At 43.3% G+C, this 21,526-nt stretch overlaps 1 protein-coding gene across 1 annotated transcript; it reads right to left on the bottom strand.

The window, feature by feature from the left end:
- Positions 1–9,828: 9,828 nt before the first annotated feature.
- Positions 9,829–19,625, bottom strand: LOC128746388 (zinc finger protein OZF-like). The gene is made up of 2 exons (XM_053843440.1): positions 19,366–19,625; positions 9,829–11,117 (listed from the first exon to the last, which is right to left on the bottom strand). The coding sequence occupies exons 1-2, from the start codon at positions 19,623–19,625 to the stop codon at positions 9,836–9,838; spliced, it is 1,542 nt and encodes a 513-aa protein (XP_053699415.1). The 3' UTR covers positions 9,829–9,835.
- Between the last annotated feature and the right edge of the window lie 1,901 nt (positions 19,626–21,526).

The following is a 21,526-nucleotide window of genomic DNA, read 5'->3' as shown; positions in this document are numbered from 1 at the left end:
CTAGAACCAGACTTACGTTCTCCTACTTCAGGCACCGACAGCTTAGCTACCGGGCATCTGTAGTCACCCTTGGTTGTCCGCACTATCGCTTGCCTGACGCGCCCGTCGATGCCCTTGATAACCTCCTCCACGATTCCTCGAATCCACGTCTTCCTATTCTCGTTGTCTGCAAGATACACTACGGCACCAGGCTCGATCGGTTCTTGATTATCGTACCACTTGGTCCGCTTGTTGTTATACGGTAAGTACTCTAACAACCACCGTTGCCAAAGCTTGTCCGATAACAACAGGGACCGCTTTTAGTTGTCCCTTAACGCTTCCGCTTCGCTCGCAGAAACAACATACGATTCTGTGCCACCTGGAGGGTAGCCGCGAAGAAAGTGATTTGGTGACAATGCTTCCTCTGTATCTGTCCCCTGCAGCATGTATGTCAACGGTCTCGAGTTGATCGCGTCTTCAGCCTCGGCCAAAACCGTCAGCTTTCGCCCGTCGTCCATCGCTGATAACGCTTCTTTCGCTGATCGCACCAGTCGTTCCCAAGCCCCGCCCATATGGGGGGCTGCTGGTGGATAGAAGTTCCACCTCGTTCTCGCATCCGTGAATACTTCGCTACAGCTCATACCGATGTTCTTCATCACTTCCTTACTCGCCGCTGCGAAGTTCGTCCCATTGTCTGAGAAAAACTCCGTTGGCATTCCTCTTCAACACGCAAAACGCCGTATTGCCATCAAGCATGCCTGACTTGACAAACTATGGGCTACTTCTAGGTGGTTTGCTCTAGTGACAAGGCAGGTAAACAATGCCACCCATCGCTTCTCTACACGCCGACCAACGGTAACCTGCAAAGGACCGAAGAAGTCCACCCCAGTAAAGCTGAACGGACGATTAGGAGTTACTCGTTGCACAGGTTCCGGTTTGCATTTTCTATCCATCACCTTCCTGACTTCGGCTCGAAGATGTGGTATATAGAACCTCTGGCGCACTTCGTTAGTGACCGTCTCTCGTCCTGCGTGGCCGAACTTTTGATGGTAATGTTCCAGAAGTTTCCGCGTGATATGGTGGCCCTTCGGTAGCACCATCGGGAAACGCAGTTCGAACGGAAGAAACTCAGCTGTTGACAATCTTCCTTCCATTCTTATCACATTGAAATCATCTAACATCGGAGACACTTTGTAGAGAGGACTGCGCTTCTCGAGTTTGGGTCCAGTTGATCCCTCTGTGCGACGACTCTTCAACAATACTCTAACCTCGTCCGGGAACGCTTCAACCTGAGCAAGCTTCAACAGCGCTCTCTCTGCCACTTGATACTCCTCACGGGTCAATGGTTTCACGATCGTCAGCAGCTTCGTCATGACCAATGCTTTGACGTTCGTTGATGCTGGAACTGTTTCGATAGCCTTTCCTAGCCTCTTTGCCCGTAGATTGTCGATAAACCTCTGCACACATGCCAGCGTTCTGACGAGCGCGTTCCACTTGGAAAATCTGGACACGTCCACTAACTGAGCTTGTACTTCGATGTCGTGTAACAAACACGCCGTTCACATCTCTTCTTCCACGTTCGGTTTCGTCTCACTTGGTCAATTGGTCTACCACATTTAACTTGGTTGGCAGCCATCGCCACTCCGATGGCTGTGACCGGCTGATGATCTCCCCGATCCGGAATGCCACGAACGGCTTGTATTTCCGTTGATCGGAGACAATCCATGACTGCACGGTGCGGGAGTCCGTCCAATAGAAAACTTGCGTCACTGTCAAGCAGTGATTCTCTTCGATTGTGTCTACCAGACGACCACGTCAGCAAAGCTCATGGACTGTGCTGGCAACTTTAGGTTGTTCACGGTGTACACATCTCGCAAGATGAATTTTTCGTTTGAACCGCACGCTGCGATCGTCAACCGTAAACGCTGTGAATCTTTTTCTAATCTAGTGACCCCAGCGGTCCAGGAGATACGTAGCGGCTGAGTAGTACCGTTGCATTGCAGCTTCCTAGCCAACGAACTGTCGACCAGTGAATATGACGATCCTTCATCTAGGAACGCGACTATCGTAACGCTCTTGTCCCCGTTGAATATCCGAACCGGCACCATCCTAAAAAGAGTCGAATTCTTGTTGAAAACGTTGTGCGTGTTACAGATCGACTGAGCCTCGGGAGGATGTAGTAGACTGTTGTGACGCTCTGAGCAATCTCCCACTGTACAGCGATTATTCAGCTTACACTTCGCTTTTCCGTGAGCGTTGAGGCATATATGGCATAGTTCCCATTTATCCACCGCTTTCTTCCGCTGTGGCACACTGAGCTTGCGGAAGTTCTCGCAATTACGCAAGCGATGATTTGTTTGTCCGCACATGACGCAGGGTGTTCGATCTTGCTTATTTATTTCACCGGTACCGTCGAATCCACTATGTGTGTAGACGTAGCTCGCCTGTTCCTTATTCATGGTGTTCTTCGCTTTGATTTGAGCCGACGTATCGGAGTAGTTGACCACTTCGCTTGCAGCGGATACTAGATCGGACAAAAAATCTGCCAAAGTACTCAAAGTGTATCTAAAAGCTGCTCGGGGCGTCCGTAAAGCATACGGAGCGTCTCCATTACGTGGGGCACAGCATCTGGTGACAAAAGGCGACTGCAAACTGCATCTCTGGCTGCACCCTTCAAGCCCTCTTGAAGACGGGCTAAATTTACCAGATTAGAAAACCCACATGCTTCAGTGGACGTGTGATAACTGCTGAAAAACATGGGCCACTCTTCTGGCCGCCCGGTAAACGTTGGAAGCTTGCGGGACAAGAACTGGCGTGCTGTCAACTGCGCCTTGGTCGGTCCAATCCTAGCGATGTCACGTTTACCTTTCTTTTCGGTTTCCTCTTCATTAGACTCCGTCTCGGAACGACTGCTATGATTGTATTCCGATTCGGAAGTGCTGCTATCACCGGTTTTGGCTTTAGCCGGCGTCGGTGCTCCTCCATGTTTGGAATGTTTTTTGCTTGTTGCAACAACAAGCTTTCTACGCCCTACCATGCCGCTACGAACGAACAAGCCGAGCGCTACGTCCAGACTGTAAAAAATGCACTGAAGTCGATGGGATCAACCAGCAACACTCTGCAAGCCAGCACCAACGAATTCCTGCAGCAGTATCGAAAGGTTCCTCATTCCGAAACCGGAGAATCACCAGCAAAGTTATCCTTGGTCGAAACATCCGAACCCGGTTGGATCTCGTCAAACCACAGGATGTCAGCACGAAGATAGCGGAAAAACAACGAGCAACGTTTGACTCGTCGTTTCGTTCCTTCACACCGGGACAACGCGTCTACTGCCGGTCGGGAAATCCTCGAATGGACAAGTGGATCCCAGGAATTGTAGCTGCTCGTCTGCGAGATATGCACTACGACATTGTTTACGAAGGATAACATCTAAAACGTCATGTTGATCAAATTCGACGTTTCCACGACAACGAGTGCAGTCAGAAGTGCACCCGCAGTCTCCAAGTGAATCAAGCTCGAATAGAACCCTACAATTTCCACCGAATGGAACAGGTGAGGTATATCTCGTCGTATACACATTTTATCGAGATATCGTGACGTCACCGCAATTCGACCGAGAATCAAGTTCATCGTCAGAATCGTCATCTGAGGGATCCGACACACCAGATGGACGGTTCTTAACATCGAGCAGCAGTCCGGGGCGGTCAATCGAAGGCTCACCACCAGTATTGCGTCGTTCGGAAAGACAATTCAAAGATATTCTCCATAGTTGAAATTTCTTTCGCAGAAGGGGTATGTATGCACTCTACTCGATTCTAATCCACAGATTTTTCCGAGGGTGTACTTGTTGACTTGCCATCGTTCAGTTTACTTTACTTATTCAGCCGAGAGCCGGGGTGGCTCTTGCCGTATCAAGAATTCCTCTCCATTGTACTCGGTCCTGGGCTACTCGTCGCCAATTCGTTGCGCGTCTCGACACACGCAAGTCAGCTTCAACCTGGTCGAGCCATTTAGCACGTTGAGCCGCTCTATTCCTGGTGCCGGTGGGGTTCTTGAAGATAACGGATTTCACTACACAGTCGTCCGGCATCCTTGCGACGTGGCCGGCCCACCGTAGTCTCCCAACTTTCGCCAGGTGAACGATGGGAATCTCTCCAAGCAGTGCCTGTAGCTCGTGATTCATACGCCTCCGCCACTCTCCGCTTTCCGTCTGTACTCCGCAAAAAATAGTCCGCAACACCTTTCGTTCAAAAACGGCAAGTGCACGTATGTCTTCCGTAAGCAAAGTTACTGTCTCAAGTCCGTAGAGCGGCGGCAGCATATGCTCCTAGATCGAAATGTCTTGCGGAAGGAAAAGTAGGCTCGATTTCTAGCTTGAATGCGTCGTTGGATCTCCTTACTCGTATTATTGTCGGCGGTGACCAGTGATCCCATATATACGAACTCATCAACCACTTCCAGTTCATCGCCGTCAATAGTCACTGTCCGTGGGAGGCAATCGTTGCTTTCTCTGGAGCCTCTTCCTATCACATATTTGGTTATCGATGCATTGATTTGAAACGCTATCCTCCTAGCCTTCGTTTTTAGTCTTCATCGATGGCGTAATGGACCAAAATGTCTATTTAGACATTTTAAACCAAAATTTGAAGTAAAGTCCCGACAAAATGGGATTCAGTCAGAGGTTCAAGTTTTACTGAGACAATGAGCCAATGAACAACGCACTTAAGAAACACACATGGTTACTTTACAACTGCTCAAAAGTTATTGATACTCCACAACAATATCTCGAGGCATCAATACCATTGAAAACCTTTGGCAATTCTTCGACAAAAAAGTTAGAAACCATCAAATTTTTATCAAAAACGATCTTAGAAAGCATTTGATGGACCAATGGGATCAAATTCCCACCGAATACACGAAAAAACTGGTAGACAGCATTCCAAAACGACTAAAGGCAGTTGCAATGACCAAGGGATACCATACTAAATAGTAATCTTTGCAATTCAGCCACATCGAAGCCCGTACGAATATGAATTTGAGTGGTTTTTTTCATGCGCTAATTTATAATTTTTTTTAGATAAATAAAAACCATTTTTCCAAAACCAGATATCATACCTTAAAATTAACATCTGACACTATTATTTTACCCAAATAACATGTCCCTAAAATTTCTGATAAACTTTCAAATATAGAAAAACGAAATCTGAAGTAGGCTGTTTTTGAGATACTGCAGTCTGCGTCCTAGTAGTGCTCCACAATTGCAGAGTAAGTGTTCCACGGTTTCGCTCTCGGTATTACACAGGCGACAAATATCATTTTGTACGAAACCGAGATTCTAAAGATGATATTTACTCGGACAATGTCCTGTCACAACTGCGTTACCCTTACTTGGAGGGTACGCTGTTCTTTTTTCTTGTAAATGAAAAAAAACAACGTCTTTACAACCACCTACCAACCAGACGGGTTGGCGTGTCAAAACGGAATCGAAGGAGGAGGAAACTCCTCCTTCTCGAGGTAGTGCCGTCCTATTCTGCCTAGCGGCAGACCTCACGCTGTCCGTCGAGCTTCCCTCTCACGCATACATTTTGGCCCCGAGGGGACTTTGTTTTGTCAACAAATGACACATTCACATGAGCGAGTCTGGCACGCTCCGAGCATATAGCCTCGCTGAGCGGCCAACCCTTTCATGCCCATACGCCACCGCTTAAGTCACGTGGCTTTAGTACCTCGAACAGTTCCGCGCTTCGTTGTTTGCCTTAGTCGGCCAAATGCAACAGCGCATTTGCTTTGGAAACTGTTCGTTGCCGCAGGTTGAGAATCATGCGCGTTTCACCTAGAATGTGGTGCAAACGCGGCGTTTTAATGAAAGTACTTCGGCCTACCGGCGTCGTCGCTCGATCGAGTCACCGACCGGCGCGGGTGATCGAATTGAATGTTAAATTTATGTTCTGAGCCGACCGGGGTGATTCATCCGGGTTCAGCCAGATAAAAATGCGTGAATGCAACGTTACGAGGAAGTGAGGGTCGCTTCACAACTCATAGGACCGGTAAGCGTGCTGAGATCTCTTTTATTGAGACTCAGCAACTTTTGAGTAACCTTACTGGGCGTTATAATTTTTTTGATTGTTTGAGCGATTGTACGGCCATCCAATTGGACATGACTGCTCGACTTTCCCAATGTTTCAGCTCACCCTTCAGCACACGGTCAGAGATTCCGCAGAATGGGTCTGGACCCGTCACCCGTGTATGGAATGTTAGAGCCACATCCGGGTAATTCGTCTGCTTGTCCATTCCCCTCTATACCACAATGACCGGGAACCCAGTACAAATTTACCGAGTTCACCTAGCTTAGTTGCCGTAAGAAGCAAATGTAATCCCAGACCATTTTTGAGGAGCACTTAAAAACTTTAAGGGCTTTTAGTGCCGCTTGGCTGTCAAGAAAATGCAGATATTAGCACATCTGTATTTCTTTTTAAGAAAGACGTTTGTACATTCTATTATAACTGTTATCTCTGCCTGGAAAACTGTTGGTGTTGGCCAATCTCCCATAGCTACAGATATTCTTATTCTGGGGCCGTACACTCCAGCACCCGTTTTGACTCCCATTTTTGACCCGTCGGTATAGAACTAGATTGAACCACACTGCAGACGCTAGGTTCCCCTCCATCCCATACCGAACGCGAAGGTTCGTTTACCATGTATGAGATGTCATAGTTTTTTTTTGTATGGACATCACTACGACCAGTATCGTTAGATCTATTGTGATATCGCCCGGGTGTTTGCTGTATGACCTGCACTGCATTTCTTTGCCATAATCGCTATTGAGTGGTAGATATGCTTATTGAATTTCATGCGTGCTTATGTGTAATTGGGTTTTACTCTTCTATCAATGCTTTCTCTACTTTACCCTCCTTGTTCCACATGATAGCGCTGTCCCCAATTATAGCCATCCCTGGCACAGCACACCAGTGCATTTAACTATAAGGGTCTCGTTTTGCGCTGTCAATAGGCCTTATCGGGATAACATAGAATTCAGCATTAAGGAAGGGTAAATGAGGGTCCTGAGAATAAACCCATGCTAAAGTCACTTTAACATCGAATGGCCTGATTCTACTAAGATTCGAACCCACGACCATTCGCTTGCCAAAGCAGAGTCGGTAACCTTGCGGCTACAGAGCCCCACAGATGTCATAGTTGGTTCTAGCTTCCACCCAACCACTGTTCATTTCCGTAGCTGGACCAACAGGTAGAAGATTCAGGATACTCAAGTGACCGGTTTTATCTCCGTCGAGTATTGTCTTCAATCGTTTGAGTGTTAGGGCGCTTTTCGTAGCCTCTAACTGAACATGTTGATTCAGGGGTAGCAAGTGGAGCATAGCCTTTGAGGAGCCATTGAAGGAGTGCTTTTCATTGCTCCAGTTATGGCCATACATGCTAATCGTTGAAGTTTGTTCAACTTTTTAATAGCTGTGGCTTCCTTAGTTTTTGGCCACCATATCAACGAGACATAAGCTACCCTAGGTCTCACAACGGCGGTATAGACCCACATCACCATTTTTGGTTTGAGACCAGGCCTTCTTTACTACACGAAGACAGTGTAAAGTTTAAGACCCTCGCATCCTGTTCGAAAGCACGTCGACGACTTTTCCACGAACCGTGATGACCAAATCATCAACAAAACCCACAACTTCGAAACCTTTTGCCTCTAAGCTTCTCAGAAGATCATCAACCAGCAATGACCACAGCAGGGGTGAGAGAACCCCTTTTTGTGGACAACCTTTGGTTGCAGTCACCGTTGTTAACATCCCTCTCCCAGTTCCGAGGTGATTTGCCTATGTGTGAGCGTACTGTGGATCCAACCGACTATACAACATCAAATGGTTTTTTCTTCATCTCATTTGCCATTGATGAATAGCAAGCATTATCGAAGGCCCCTTCGAAGATATCGAGCCTAACGCTATTTCTTTCGATAAAACAGACTTCAGTTTTTGTCACGAGCGTGTGTATTGCTGTGATTGTAGATTTACCAGCTTGATTTGCAAACTGGTGTTTCGATAATGGATATCTAATCAGCTGTTCAGACTTAATGTATTCATATAATACTTTTTCCATAGTCACGTTTTCCTGCTTCTGGTATGAATACAACTTTTACTCCACGTAGACGGAATATGATTTAGGCAAGTCTGATAGCCTTAAAAATCTTGATTAGAGATGGAATTGGCGCTGATTCTCCGTTCTGAATCTGAGCTGGCAAAATCCCATCTGCACCTGCGGATTTATAAGGTTGAAAGCATTTTACTGCGTTCTCCACTTAGCCCTAGTAAAGACCAGCCCAGTGAGATTGCGATCTCTTTTGTCCTCTCACATGATCCTGGATAGTTTCTTTGAGAACATCTTTTACCATAATCGGAGTCCGCGCTGGTAACAACATTGACTGAGGAAGATCCCGGAAAATGAGTATCCATCATTAAGTCTGTAGCACTTCAGCAGGTGATTTTGTGAACGAACCGTCTCCTTTCTTGAGAGAACTGAGTCCGTTCGAATGGTCCTTTGCAAGAGTCTTGTTAAGTCTTGCCACAATCGGAATACTTTCAATGCTTTCGCAATTGTGTACCCAAAATTTCCTTTTCGATCGTCAGTTCTCTGCTATATTCGGTTAGAACTCTCTTATAAAGAGTCCAATCAGAAGTAATCTTAGCTCTATTGAACAGTTTTCGCACCATTTTGCGAAGCCGTTCGAGCCTTTCGTTCCACCGTTCGTTTATGACCTTTGAGGCCGATTTAGGTTGTTGAACTGACCTAATTCTTGTAGTGAGGCTTTTCGATTCGAGTTCCAGCGCACACTGATCCCAGTTGGTCTTCCTTGGATCTCGATATGCAACCTGTGACACTAGACCACCCATTTTTTCGAAAATAATGTGCCTGTGATCAGACAACGAAGCTTCGTCCAATACGTGCCAGTTCTGTATTTTCTCCGAAATTACTGGACTGTACAGGGTCAGGTCCAAGACTTCCTGCCTGATAGCATTTATGAATGTAAGTTCATTGCCTTTAACAGCAATATCGATATTGTTTGACGAGAGAAATTCTAAAAGGCACTCACCTCGATGGTTGATGTCGGTACTTCTCCACAAGGTGTGATGAGCGTTGGCATCGCAACCGACGATAAAGTCTTTGCTGACTCCTCTGCAGAATTTGACGAACGCCGCAACCTCTTGAGTGGGAAAGGAACGTCACCAGGAAAATAGGTCGATGCTATGATTGCATCGGATGTTCCCCTGGTGGTTGGTATGGTACCTCAACTCTGATCGCAACGATGTCTCCTGTGATGAAATCTGTAATGTTAAAACAATTAATGTTTGCCTTCGAAGAGTCATGCTTGTCATCATAGAGTAACTTACATGTTCTTGTTTGAATACCTTGTATTCTTGCTTTTTGGACCCAGGGCCAGGTCCACACCGTCTTTGACAAACCTCCTGGAGAGTACTGCATCAACTGCATGAAAGTACGATGCAGCTTTCGCGTGATGGAGGTTCGTCTGTAGAACCCTAGTGAAGATCTCATATAAATGACGCACAATCTTCTGCATAACTCGAGAACTAGTCTTGGCATGTGGGGGTTTTCCGAGGCAGGGGCTCATATAAATAAAACAGAAATTTTTGCATAATTCAAAAACGAATCAAATTCGAGAAATTTTACTCTTCTATAAAATATTAGTCAATAATAATAACACCAAAACCTACCAATGGTGAGACTAGATGATTGAGGGCGAGACGGCCACAGGCCGCGAGTGTTGCCGACGACCCGCCGCCGGAAGTACCGGCCACTGCGAACCCGCAGGAATCCGATGCATGCACTAGACGATGTTCTCATCCAAGCTTTCCTTACTGGAACTTGGCGGACAGTGTTTCTTTTTGTGATAGCTGAGACTAGCTCGGTGAGTGAAGCGAGTATTACACTGGTCACATTTGTGAGGCTTTGGCTCGACGGATGTGTGGATTTTCTTGTGTAGACGCAAACCGGAACCGGACTTGTACGATGCGCCGCAGATGTCGCAAATATACGCTCCCCCGTGTGTGTGTTGATGCATATGCTCAACGAGAGTAGATTTATGTTTATAGATTCTTCCGCATATCAGACACTTGTATGAGCGATCCGAACTATGTACCTTCATATGCTGTCGTAATCCAGCCTTCAAATGAAACTTTTTACCACATTCTGGACAATCGAAATTTTTATCCTGCGTGTGGCTTTGGATTTTATGATAATTAAGTTCTACGCGTCTGATGAATGTTTTGTGACATATGTCACACTCGAACGGTCGCTCTCCGGTGTGAGTTCTCAAATGACAGGTCAGAGTATAGTTGTCGGCGAGTTTTCGGTCACAGATACCACAAGTGATGTGATTCTGGTCGTCGGATATGTGGTATTTTCGGTGTTGCTGCAAGCCACCGGGCGTCTTAAAGGAGGCATTGCAGAGGTTGCATTCGAACGGTCGCTCACCGCTGTGAATAGGTATATGCCGCGCAAGCTCACTTCGAAATACAAAATCTTTTCCACACACCGGACACCGGTGCAGGTGTTCCGAACCGTGCCGCTTCAGGTGCGCTGTTAGCTGTTCTTTCATATGGAAATCTTTACTGCATACGTTACACGTGAAGTTTTTTTCCGACGTGTGCTTTGTAAGTTTATGCCGCCGTAGTGATTCGGGAGCGCAAATTTGACCACATATGTCACATTCGAAAGTTTGCGTTGTCGTGTGAATTTTCATGTGCTTAACAAAATTCTCCTTCCTATTGTATCCTTTCCCGCAGATATCGCATTTATACGAACGCTCCAAGCTGTGAAATGTCAGGTGCCTCTCCAACTGCTTCATCATGTGGAACTCTTTACCACAAATGTCACATTTGAAACTTGACGGTAGGTGTTTCCTTTTGTGAACATTGAGAGCACTCTTTTGAACGAATCGAGAACTACACTGATCACATTGGTAAGGTCTAGGCTCAGCAGATGTGTGGATGTTTTTGTGAGCATATAAACCACCACGTGACTTGTACGATGCGCCACAGATGTCGCAAATGTGTTTCGGTTGACTGCCACTGCCAGTAGGAGGTTCCGCTTCCAAAGTGTGTGAGTTGCTGCAACAGAAGAGAAGCAATTGATAAACTGGTTGGTTAAATATGTCATCTTTTAAGTGAAACTAGCTAGCTGAGTAATGCAAATCGAATATTGAATTTTGATAATCGTACGAACAAAAATTGAAGAAGTCATCGTCGTCGATCGTTACACTACTGCCCGAGCGGTGTCGGTTAATGGCTGTATTGTGAATCTAAAATTAAATAAAAAGAAGAAAACTTATCTAATTTAATTCTACTATGTATATTTTATTCACGACAGATACGTATTTCGCCGACGACTTGCAGGCTTCCTCAGTGTCTGTTTTCGAACTCTGAGGAAGCCTGCAAGTCGTAGGCGACATACGTATCTGTCGCGAATAAAATATATATAGTAGAATTAAATTGGATAAGTTTTCTTCTTTTTATTTAATTTTAGGTTTCGTATTTTACTAAAACGCTCCAAAAACTTCAGTGTATTGTGAATGAATATTCCACCTTCATAAATGTATGATGAAGAATTCATACATTCATGATTTTTCTTTCCAAAACCTCATAGATTGCATTGAAAAATAGTGATTTTGACTGCGAAACGATCGAGAATTATGGCTTGCTCACAATTCGTTTTTGTTCTTTTTCTATGTCTTTCCAAATATTTCGACAGTTCACTTGTATTGAAAAGGGACATGCGATGGTCAGCCGTGCCTGGGGAGCGAAGCGATCGCATGTAAAAAGTATGCGGAAGTTTTATCTCAATATAATCGCAACTATCAACATTAACGCAATACAAAGTAATACCAAAATTTCAGCTCTCTCTGATTTCATACGTAGTTTAAATATGGATATAGTTTGTTTACAAGAAGTTGCAAGTAACGATTTGAATGTATATGGATACAAGACCTTTGCGAATATAGATGAACATAGGAGAGGCACAGCAATACTAGCAAGAAACGGAATTATTTAATGTATCGAATGTACAGAAGAGCATCGATTCTAGGGTTATATGCACCACTATAGAAAATACGCTAAGAGTTATAAATATTTATGCTCCATTTGGCACAGATAACAGGACTGCTGGGAAAATTTTTTCAATAGAATTATCCCTCAATACATAGTAAATCATGCTAAATATGTACTACTAGCAGATTTTAATTCCGTAACTTGCTCCCGTGACACTGCAGGAGCAAATAACATAAGTCCAAATTTGAAACGTTTGATTCAAGCCGGAAACTTAACTGATACCTGTAGATTTATTACAATGATATAGACTATACATTTGTGTGCGGACGGTCTATGTCTCGAATAGATACTATTTACGTGAATTAGTCTTTTATTGACCGGATGAGGTATTGTAAAATCCTACCTAATTGTTTTAGCGATCATAAGGCAGTCGTTATGCCAGTAATTCTTCCCTTGGTATCGGAGTGCGTACCACGTCCAATGTGGAAACTGAATAACTGCCTGTTACCACCGACCAACCTAGAAGAGTTGCACAGGAAATGAATATACTGGAAGAGGACGAGACCTAATTATCGGACATGGACGGAATGGTGGGTAAAGTCTGTCAAAGACAAGCTCAAATCGTATTTGAAGTGGAAACAAAATCAGCTTTACAGCATTACAACACGCACAACAGCACCATGAGATTTTATTACTCATGCCTTCAGAGGGCGTATTCAGCTCAGCTCATATGGGAACTGACAACACCATAGAAATTAATCGAATAAAAGCGACAATGCTCGCCAAGCAAAAGAAATTCAATGAAAATCTCAAAAACCCTCCGTGCGTCATCTACCAAATGAGGAGGTGTCGCTGTATCAGCTCTATGATCAACGGAAGCGTAAGGAAGGGACCAGGATTGCAAACCTCCAAATTGATGGCCAAATACTGGAAAATTCACGCGACATCGAAACAGCAGTCTATAACTATTATCATCTGCTTTTCTCAGAAGAAAGAGTAGAGCACCGGACTACGTTTGAACCGGCCCAAATCATTCCTCCGGAGACAGAGACAAACAACGCTATCATGGATCGTGTCTTAGAAGAGGAGTTTTGCGACTCGTTCAGACTGTCTGCTCCGAACAAGTCGCCAGGGAAAGACGGGTTAACCAGAGAGTTCTACACAAAAGCACGGAACATCATTAAAGCAGAATTCATTGAAATAATCAACGTAATGAAAAATGGGCAAATTCTACGGGAGCAGCTGGAAGCAATTATTGTATTAGTTCACAAAAAGAACGGAGACAATACGGTAAAATCCTATCGTCCTATTTCACTGTTAAATGTGGACTATAAGATTCTAAGTCGAGTTCTCAAGGACAGACTCAACAAAATCATTCCGTTTGTTCTTACCAGTGAGCAAAAATCTTCTGTCTGATTCGAGACGAAATTGGACACACTCACTACACGAAGCGGAGCGGTGTAGTCATGGCGTGATTTAAGCAGTACATTCGATCGGGTTAACTAACAGTTTCTCTTCAGTACCATGCGCAAAAATGAACGAAAACTTTATCAACCTTCTAGAATTTATTGTGAGAAATTCAAGGTCACAGCTTCTGATTAATGGGAAACTCACTACTTACTTCGACATCAAACGCTCAGTGCGTCAGGGCGATCCCTTGAGCATGAGTCTATTCGTTACATATTTACAACCGTTGATAGACAAACTAAAGCAGATATGTAACGGGACAGGAGAACCGATTACAGCATACGCTGATGATATTACAGTACTGTCAGGCGGGGCGAGATTGTGCCAAAAAAGCATATATTTTTGTTCTTTAGCTCAGTACACACACAATTTAGGAACTAAGTTGATTTCAAACCTGTCAATACTAAATTGTTCAATTAACAACTACCGTAGAGATGGTTTAGTTACAATGAAATCTAATTTTACTGGAAGTGCATGAACTTTGGCACAATCTCACCCCTTCTAAGGGGTGACATTGTGCCAAAAACATAAAGTTAGGCTAAAAACCTAAACAGTGAACATTAGCATGTTTATAAACAATACACATAAATATCAGTATAAAGTAGATCATATGGGGCCATCCATGAACTAAGTGGACTATTAGGGGCAGGGGGTAGGCTAAAAACAACGCATCATACAAAAAGTATGAACGAAAATAACCCGGAGAGGTCTGAAATAACTAAAAATGAGATCGTAATCAATGGGCAGCCTTTATTTAGCCAGTAGCGTTTCTAGGGTTAACAAGGGGAAGATATATGAAGGGTTGTATCCTAAGGGGGCACACCTATTTGATCATTTAACAAAAGTAACCATTACTTCGTTCAAGAACCCGCGGATGTGGCTCATCGCACCCGCCTCCGCCCTCCTTAAAACTGGCAGTTTATACAAGGTATAATATATTCGTCTTATATTAGAGTGTTTATTCATAGTATCTGAAATTTCCAGTGAAAAAGTAAAAATTAGTTTAAATTATTTAGCAGACCTATGATGTTGTTTGCTCCAAAATGTATGATGCAATCTAATCTGTCGAAATATTGTGCTCAATAGTAAAGAATGTGAGTGTACTGACGTATTTTTGTTGTGTATGTGAAATCCACAAATTATGGTTTGCCAAAATCTCACCCCCGTGAAGCTCGAAAAGTACGTAAGTTTCGAAAAATATTATTTTCGTAATCAAAACTTATCCAACGCATAATAACTGTTCAATACATTGTAAATGATTAGTTTATAAACCTTCAAAATAGCAAGTTGATGCGATTTCTTGCTTGGGTTGGTTTATGCGGGACATTTTTTACAAGCGTTATTTCCGAGTATTTTTGATCGCGAACTTTGAAACACTGTTTAGGCTAACTAATTTGCTAACATTATCTGTGTTCCATTCTAAGGTATGAATAAATATGTTATGTTCATCATCATTTTGAATTTAGGTCACCAGTTTCTATAGATATAATAAACTTTCCCAAATAAACATTTTTGGTTTTTGGCACAATCTCAATCCCGGATGGCGGTACTGTTTATTTTCTGTAAGAAAACGGGTAGAATACCATCCGGATCTGAAACTTTCATTGGTTCAATAGAACTAAGTGTCCATTTGATCGAAGCCACCGTAAATAATCGGCCTGTAAGCAAAGCCGAGTCGTTTGGCACATTATGTAACGACACATTCCAAAGCAGCAATGGACATCATGCAAATATTTATTTGTTTATTTGTACATCAACAGGCCTTGTGGCCCAAATGATAATTTAACCTAAAAACTACGCGCTGTTGATGAAAAACGATTTTTTAGCACGTTACGGCTGACGTCAAATTCGAAACTGGAGTAAAAACGGTTAAAGTGGCGTAGGAGACTGGTCATCATGCTGAAGCTGCTGTAGTTGGTCCGTCGATTCGGCACGTGTAGAAAGTGGCTATTGCGCAATGTACGACGGAATTCCACGGAAGTCTCCGAAGAGCAAAACGAATAAATCTTCGCTGCACTGACTCGATTCGGCTAACTCCATTTTGATAGTATGGACTCCAAACTGGAGCACAGAATTCAAGACTGAAGCGGACTAATGCACAATAAAGAGCTTTCAAGCAGTAAACATCGTTGAAGTTCTTGCTGATGCGCATAATGAAGGCTTTGTCCACGATGAACGCGATGTGCTGTTTGAATGTTAGTTAAGAGTCGAGCAGTATCCCCAGATCCTTGACGCAGTTTTCACGACGTAATGGCGTATTTGACAGCTTGTAGTCAAAAGCGAACGGGCTCAGCTTTCTGGAAAATGTGATGACTTCACACTTGTCGGGGTTAAGCAGCATGCGGTTGGCGACACACCATTTGGCAAAGGTCGATAGTTCCTCCTGAAGGACAGCGGCGTCAGATAGATTTTCGACTTTTGAGTGTAACTTGGGCTTGTCAGCAAACAAGAGTCGCGGACCTTTAAGCAGGTAGTTGACGTCATTGAAGTAGATAAGGAATATTAAAGGATCAAGATGGCTGCCTTGTGGTATTCCGCAATGAGCAGTGAACGATCCAGAGAGACTGCCCTCAATGTTCACCTTTAAGTGGCGATAAGTATGAACGGAACCAACGCAGCAACGGACCACCTACGCCAAGCTTATCCAGTTTAGCAATAGCGATTTGGTGGTTCAATTTGTCGAAAGCTGCGAAAAGATCAGGGTAAATGACATCTGTTTGCGACCGAGCATCGAAACTATTTATCACGTAGATAAACCCATGTTGGTTATCAGAGATGTACTGTTTGAAAAATGCAAATACTGGTTCAAACAGGGCGAGCTGAAACAGTTTCGAAATTGAGTTTAGAGCACATTCCTTGACAGTTATCTCGGTTTTTCCTATTCCCTTTTTACGCACCTGAGTTAACGGATAAGCTGAAAAGATGGCTCATTGGAGCGGCGATAGCGTGGATGCATTTTTCAGGCGGTATACCGCTCGATCCAACGGATCGAGAAAGTTTCACCTTCGCGGCGGCCGATGTAACCATCACTTCATCGATGGTGAGGTTGTTCAATGAATGACCCAGTAAAGGAACACACTCGGTCGCTGTGGATATCTCTGCAATCGTCAAACTTTCATCAGTAAATACACTGGAGAATTTCATCGAGAACAGTTCAGAAATTTGCTCGCGGTTTTATCACCCAGGAACATAACCGAGGGTAGACCGTCATAATTCCGTTGCTCGTTGACATTTCCAAAAAGATTTGGCGTTACGTTCCAATCTTCGTTCGACATTTCTCAGGTAGCTTCGAAAGCAAGAACGACTCAAGCGTTTGTGTCTTGTATTAATCGATAGGTAGTGGTTGCGGAGGGGTAAGGTCCTGTACCTCGAAAATTTATTTAGAGCAGCTTTCCTTTCGGATTTGAGACGTCGCAACATAGCGTTTGGCCAGGGTATCTGGGCGGGAGCAGTTGAACTGAGCGGGAGCAGTTCTTTTGGGAACGTGACGATCGATAACGTAGTTCAAGATATTGGAGAAGGTTGTGGCAGCAGTGTTTATATCGTGATTATCTAAAACTGTACTCCAGTTGATGCTGCTTAAAACATTTAGAATATCCCCAAAATCAGCATGGGCGTAGTCGTAGAAGACGGCCGGAGGCGCAATATTTACGTCACGGAAAATTTGTTGGCTGGTAGTACAGAGCTGGATGATGCAGAACATGCTTGACAAGCGGGGTAGGCGCCATCGTCACTTCCGGGGCCTGACTACGAACACTGGCAAAGCATAGATCGAGGAGACGCCCATTTTCGTTGGGTATATCTTTTACTTGTTGAACGGTTGCAGTACTATAGCAATCGAGCAATTCAATATTGATAGGCGATAAAGTTGACAAACCCATGTCAGCGTACAGGTATCCGTTGCCGCGTTCACGCCACTTGATGGTTGGTAGATTGAAATCTCCCAGAATAATAATGTCATCCGACGCAGATGCTATCGATGCAGTTAGGTTAACTGAATTAATATGTGCATTCAGAAAAACCGGGTCTCGGATGCGGTCAGGAGGTACGTAGATAGCACACAATAGTCTACGGTCTGAATGTTTGATATTTACCTATAATACTTGCTCGACCGGCAACCACTCGACGTTTTCGATGACGAATGTCTGCAACTGGCGGTGGACCGCAATCAAGACTCCGCCTTCCGTAGCGCGAGGCTCCGTTCTACCACACGGGTCTGCCGGCCTAAAACGCCGGCTCTGCGTGGAGATGCAGGTATGTAGGGAAGGGCTTGCGAAGGCAGGAGCTACGTTGCCTTCCCCGTGTCATATCCGGACCTTAGACTAACAACCTTCTGTATACACGAATCCTAAACACGATACGCTTTGCAATTTTTCCGATGATAATAATTTATAAACAAAAAGAATGAAAGTTTGAAAGCGCCAGAACAAAACAGTTTGATTAAAAGAAGCCTTTTACTAATTTAACAAACAAGTAATCCAGTTAGTCGACTGCCGGCCAGTTTAACGATCTACTCACTGCATTTTGCAAGGTTATTTTGCGACAACGATGCTATCGGAGGTATGCAAGGAATTGTTAACACTTTGCTAGTACGACTAAGAAAATCAATGCTGGGATAAAAGCGTCAGTACAACTCCTGTGTTATGTGATATCTTGCTAACTGTATCACGATAAACTACTTAATATAGGCTGACCAGACGTCCCGGATTATGCGGGACTGTCCCGGATTTGGACGGTTTGTCCCGGATTACTAAGTGTCCCGGAAAATGTCCCACATTGATTAATTTTTTAATCGAAAAAGTTTCTAAAGATGAAACATAGGAAATTATGTAACATTGCATGAAAAAACTACTGCTGACACCGCTCATCAGCCGGTGCACACTCTCCCCAGTCACGGCTCGCCCAGCCAGCACCTCGAGTTCCTCATCTGACCAATGTCGCTGGTGACTGTTCTCTTCATCTTGAGCTTTCGTTTCATTATCCCCAAATATTTCAATACCGGACGAACCCAGGGACAATTTGATGCACTCAGCTCTTTTGAGATGAACTGAAGTCCATTGTCCCTTGTAGCATGAAGACTTGAAGGCACCTAGCCCTGTGTATCTCCGAATTCTTATCCGTCATAAAGTACTGGTTTTCGCACGGATGCCAATGAAACAGATTCCGTGCCAAGTCATGACCTTTTATTACGAACCGATCCCAAAAACCAATCTCGAAACTGCTACAAACCCTACCGCGAGCCAGAGCATGAAGAATTGAACCCTTGGGTTTTGGCTGAAATCGGCCTTCTCTGAAACTTATTCATCATCAGGTCAGACCCATACATCGCATTTTGGCACCACCTGGCCACACGGCCCACGAGACCGGATTCTAACCTTTGTTTACTGTTTGAGGCTTTTGTTGGGATCCCCATTTGCTCGGTAACACTTGTAGCCATTCCGAGACGGATTCACCGTACAGTACAGCGGTTAGTTTTTTTCGCCAAAGCACAAGCCGTGATGCTAAGATCAGCCTTGACTTTCTGAATGTTACTTTTATTTCTTCTCCTGCATGATGAATATCTCGAAGCCATGTTACCTTAAAGCTATAGAATATACCGGCCATAACTGTTTATGAATAATACAACGCTACCAAAAGCTAGCATCCACGGCCACTGGGAGCCAAAATGAAGTGCCCAATTTCTAAATGATCCTATCTCTACTACCGAACTGATTTAGCAAATAAGCCATCCAATATGTCCCGCATTCATCCAAAAAAAATCTGGTCACTTTAACTTAATATTATTAAGATTAGTGCCGTAACCGTAATATGCACGAAATGTTACATTGTGAAAGTGTAAAATTACCTAAAACTGTCAGTTTTATCGTCTCCACCGGCTGATGCAGCAGGAGCCGTCTCTGTTACTTCATCAATGATGTCTATTGCAGCAGATGCTTGTTTCACAACGAATGGACCATCTCCGGAGGGTGTCGTCGCCGTAGTTTCACGGCAGTACCCATTAGTTTTGATTGGTTCGGCCTCAATATCTAAGACATCGGTAATCATAAACTCTTCAACCTTTATCGCAGTGGATTCTTCCAAGTTTATTAACGTTGAATTTTCCATTTCATATAGAAACGCACTTCTAAAAACACAATGTTTGATGGTAAAAATGAAAAATACTAAACATCGAAAAACTTGCTTTTAAACCGATTAAAACTTTTAAACCAAACACATTCTCAGCTGTTTTGGCATTTTGACAGTAACGCAGAAACAAAAATATGACATACACGCCAAACGAGATGCCGCCAACAATGGAAATTACCTCAGCGTAGGTATTTAGATTGGGTAGAATCTTGGGTAGAATGGTAAAATCGGTAAAATCAACTGTGAATTCTAGTTTGAATCAACAAGTGGACCTTCGAGGTAGCAAAGATATATATATTGTCAATTGCAAGGAAAATTGTACCATCCAAAGTGCGATATCGCTCATAAAAGTGCTATTTTAGCTTAAATCGTTTCGGTATCTTCGGCGCACTTTTTCGTTATCTTCCAAGCAATAAGTGCGCCGAAGAGACCGAAACGATTTAAGCTAAAATAGCACTTTTATGAGCGATATCGCACTTTGGATGGTACAATTTTCCTTGCAATTGACAATATTTTTGGATAGAACTAAGTGTAAACTCAATTATCTGAACAATTTTAGGTGAAATTAAAGCAAAATTGTAATTGTGTGGTACATACATATTGTTCCAGGATGTTGAATCTAAACATACTGTCGATAATTGTAAGCGGTATGCACTATACAATTGTCCTAGCGCTATCGAAACATCAGCATTCAGTCTAGATTTGAACCCTTTTCAACATCTTTTTAGATAATTTCATTTCTATAATGAGAAATCAGTCGATTTTTTATCAAAATGACTTAAGCCGAGCTCTTGCAAAAAAAAAAATGGTCAGCAATTCACAGAGGGATATTTGAAAAATTGTTAATTTTATCCCAAACAGATTAAAACAGGTCATCAAGAATGTAAATGGTCCTACAACTTAGTAGTTGAGCGAGAAAGGACATTTGTTTCAACTAATAGTTAACTGTCCGAATACTTTTTTGGCTGCATTTTTAGACAATTCAAATTATATGTACTCTATCTTCAAAACGGAAAGCTTTTTCCCCGAATTTTTGTTGTGCATCTAAATATGCTTCAGTTAAACATTGTTTTAAAAAATATGTGTTACCATTCGTTGCAAAAATACTGTGCAAAATTACTAAAAGAAAAATTTATGCGCTGCTGTCCGAATACTTTTTTCGTTGACTGTAGAGTCCATATTGTTTAAATTACCTAAAAATGCAAGGCTCAATCGTCATTTTCTTCACTTGCTGTTCCTCGCAATCAGACAACAACACAAACCAGTTGGTTAAACCACCGGTTACTAGCGCCGTTGTATTTTGTTCAACGCCTGTGGAATATTTTTAACTAAAAAAATTAAAAATTTGTTCTGTTCCAGCATGCCTAGGAATTAAAATTGGCGTGAGTAACGAAACGTTAAGCATGGGGTAAAATAGCCATTAGTAGACCCTTTAGTGCTCCAATTGTCTTGTTCTATGAATTATTTTGAACTGGTAACGCTAAACACCCAACCGATGGCACTTACAATACAACAATACTTTCGATTAAAACTAAAAAAAAATCAATTTACGTTACAAAACTCTATATTTTACATATATTTCAAAGTAAATTGAAATTCGGTTTACAATTTTGCATGGAGAGGGTTGTATATTTTGCATGGAGAGGGTTCACTAATGGCCCCATTTTTGCATCGTTATCCGTGTAGTGGACCCTCTTACTTACTTATTTATATGTTGTCCATGTCCGTCGGTCAGAAACAACAAAGGGATGAAATCAGAGATCTTCACTGTTGGCGGTTACCCGTCATGGCTTTTACCTGTCGCCAGGACAGGTTCTCATCTACAGCCGAAAACAATATATTGAACTGAAGCAAACCGTATTTAGGTTTAAGAAATCACA

The sequence above is a fragment of the Sabethes cyaneus genome, chromosome 1 (assembly GCF_943734655.1).
Source record: "Sabethes cyaneus chromosome 1, idSabCyanKW18_F2, whole genome shotgun sequence".
Taxonomy (NCBI): Eukaryota; Metazoa; Arthropoda; class Insecta; order Diptera; family Culicidae; genus Sabethes; species Sabethes cyaneus.
This window is presented reverse-complemented; position numbering and strand designations above follow the sequence as displayed.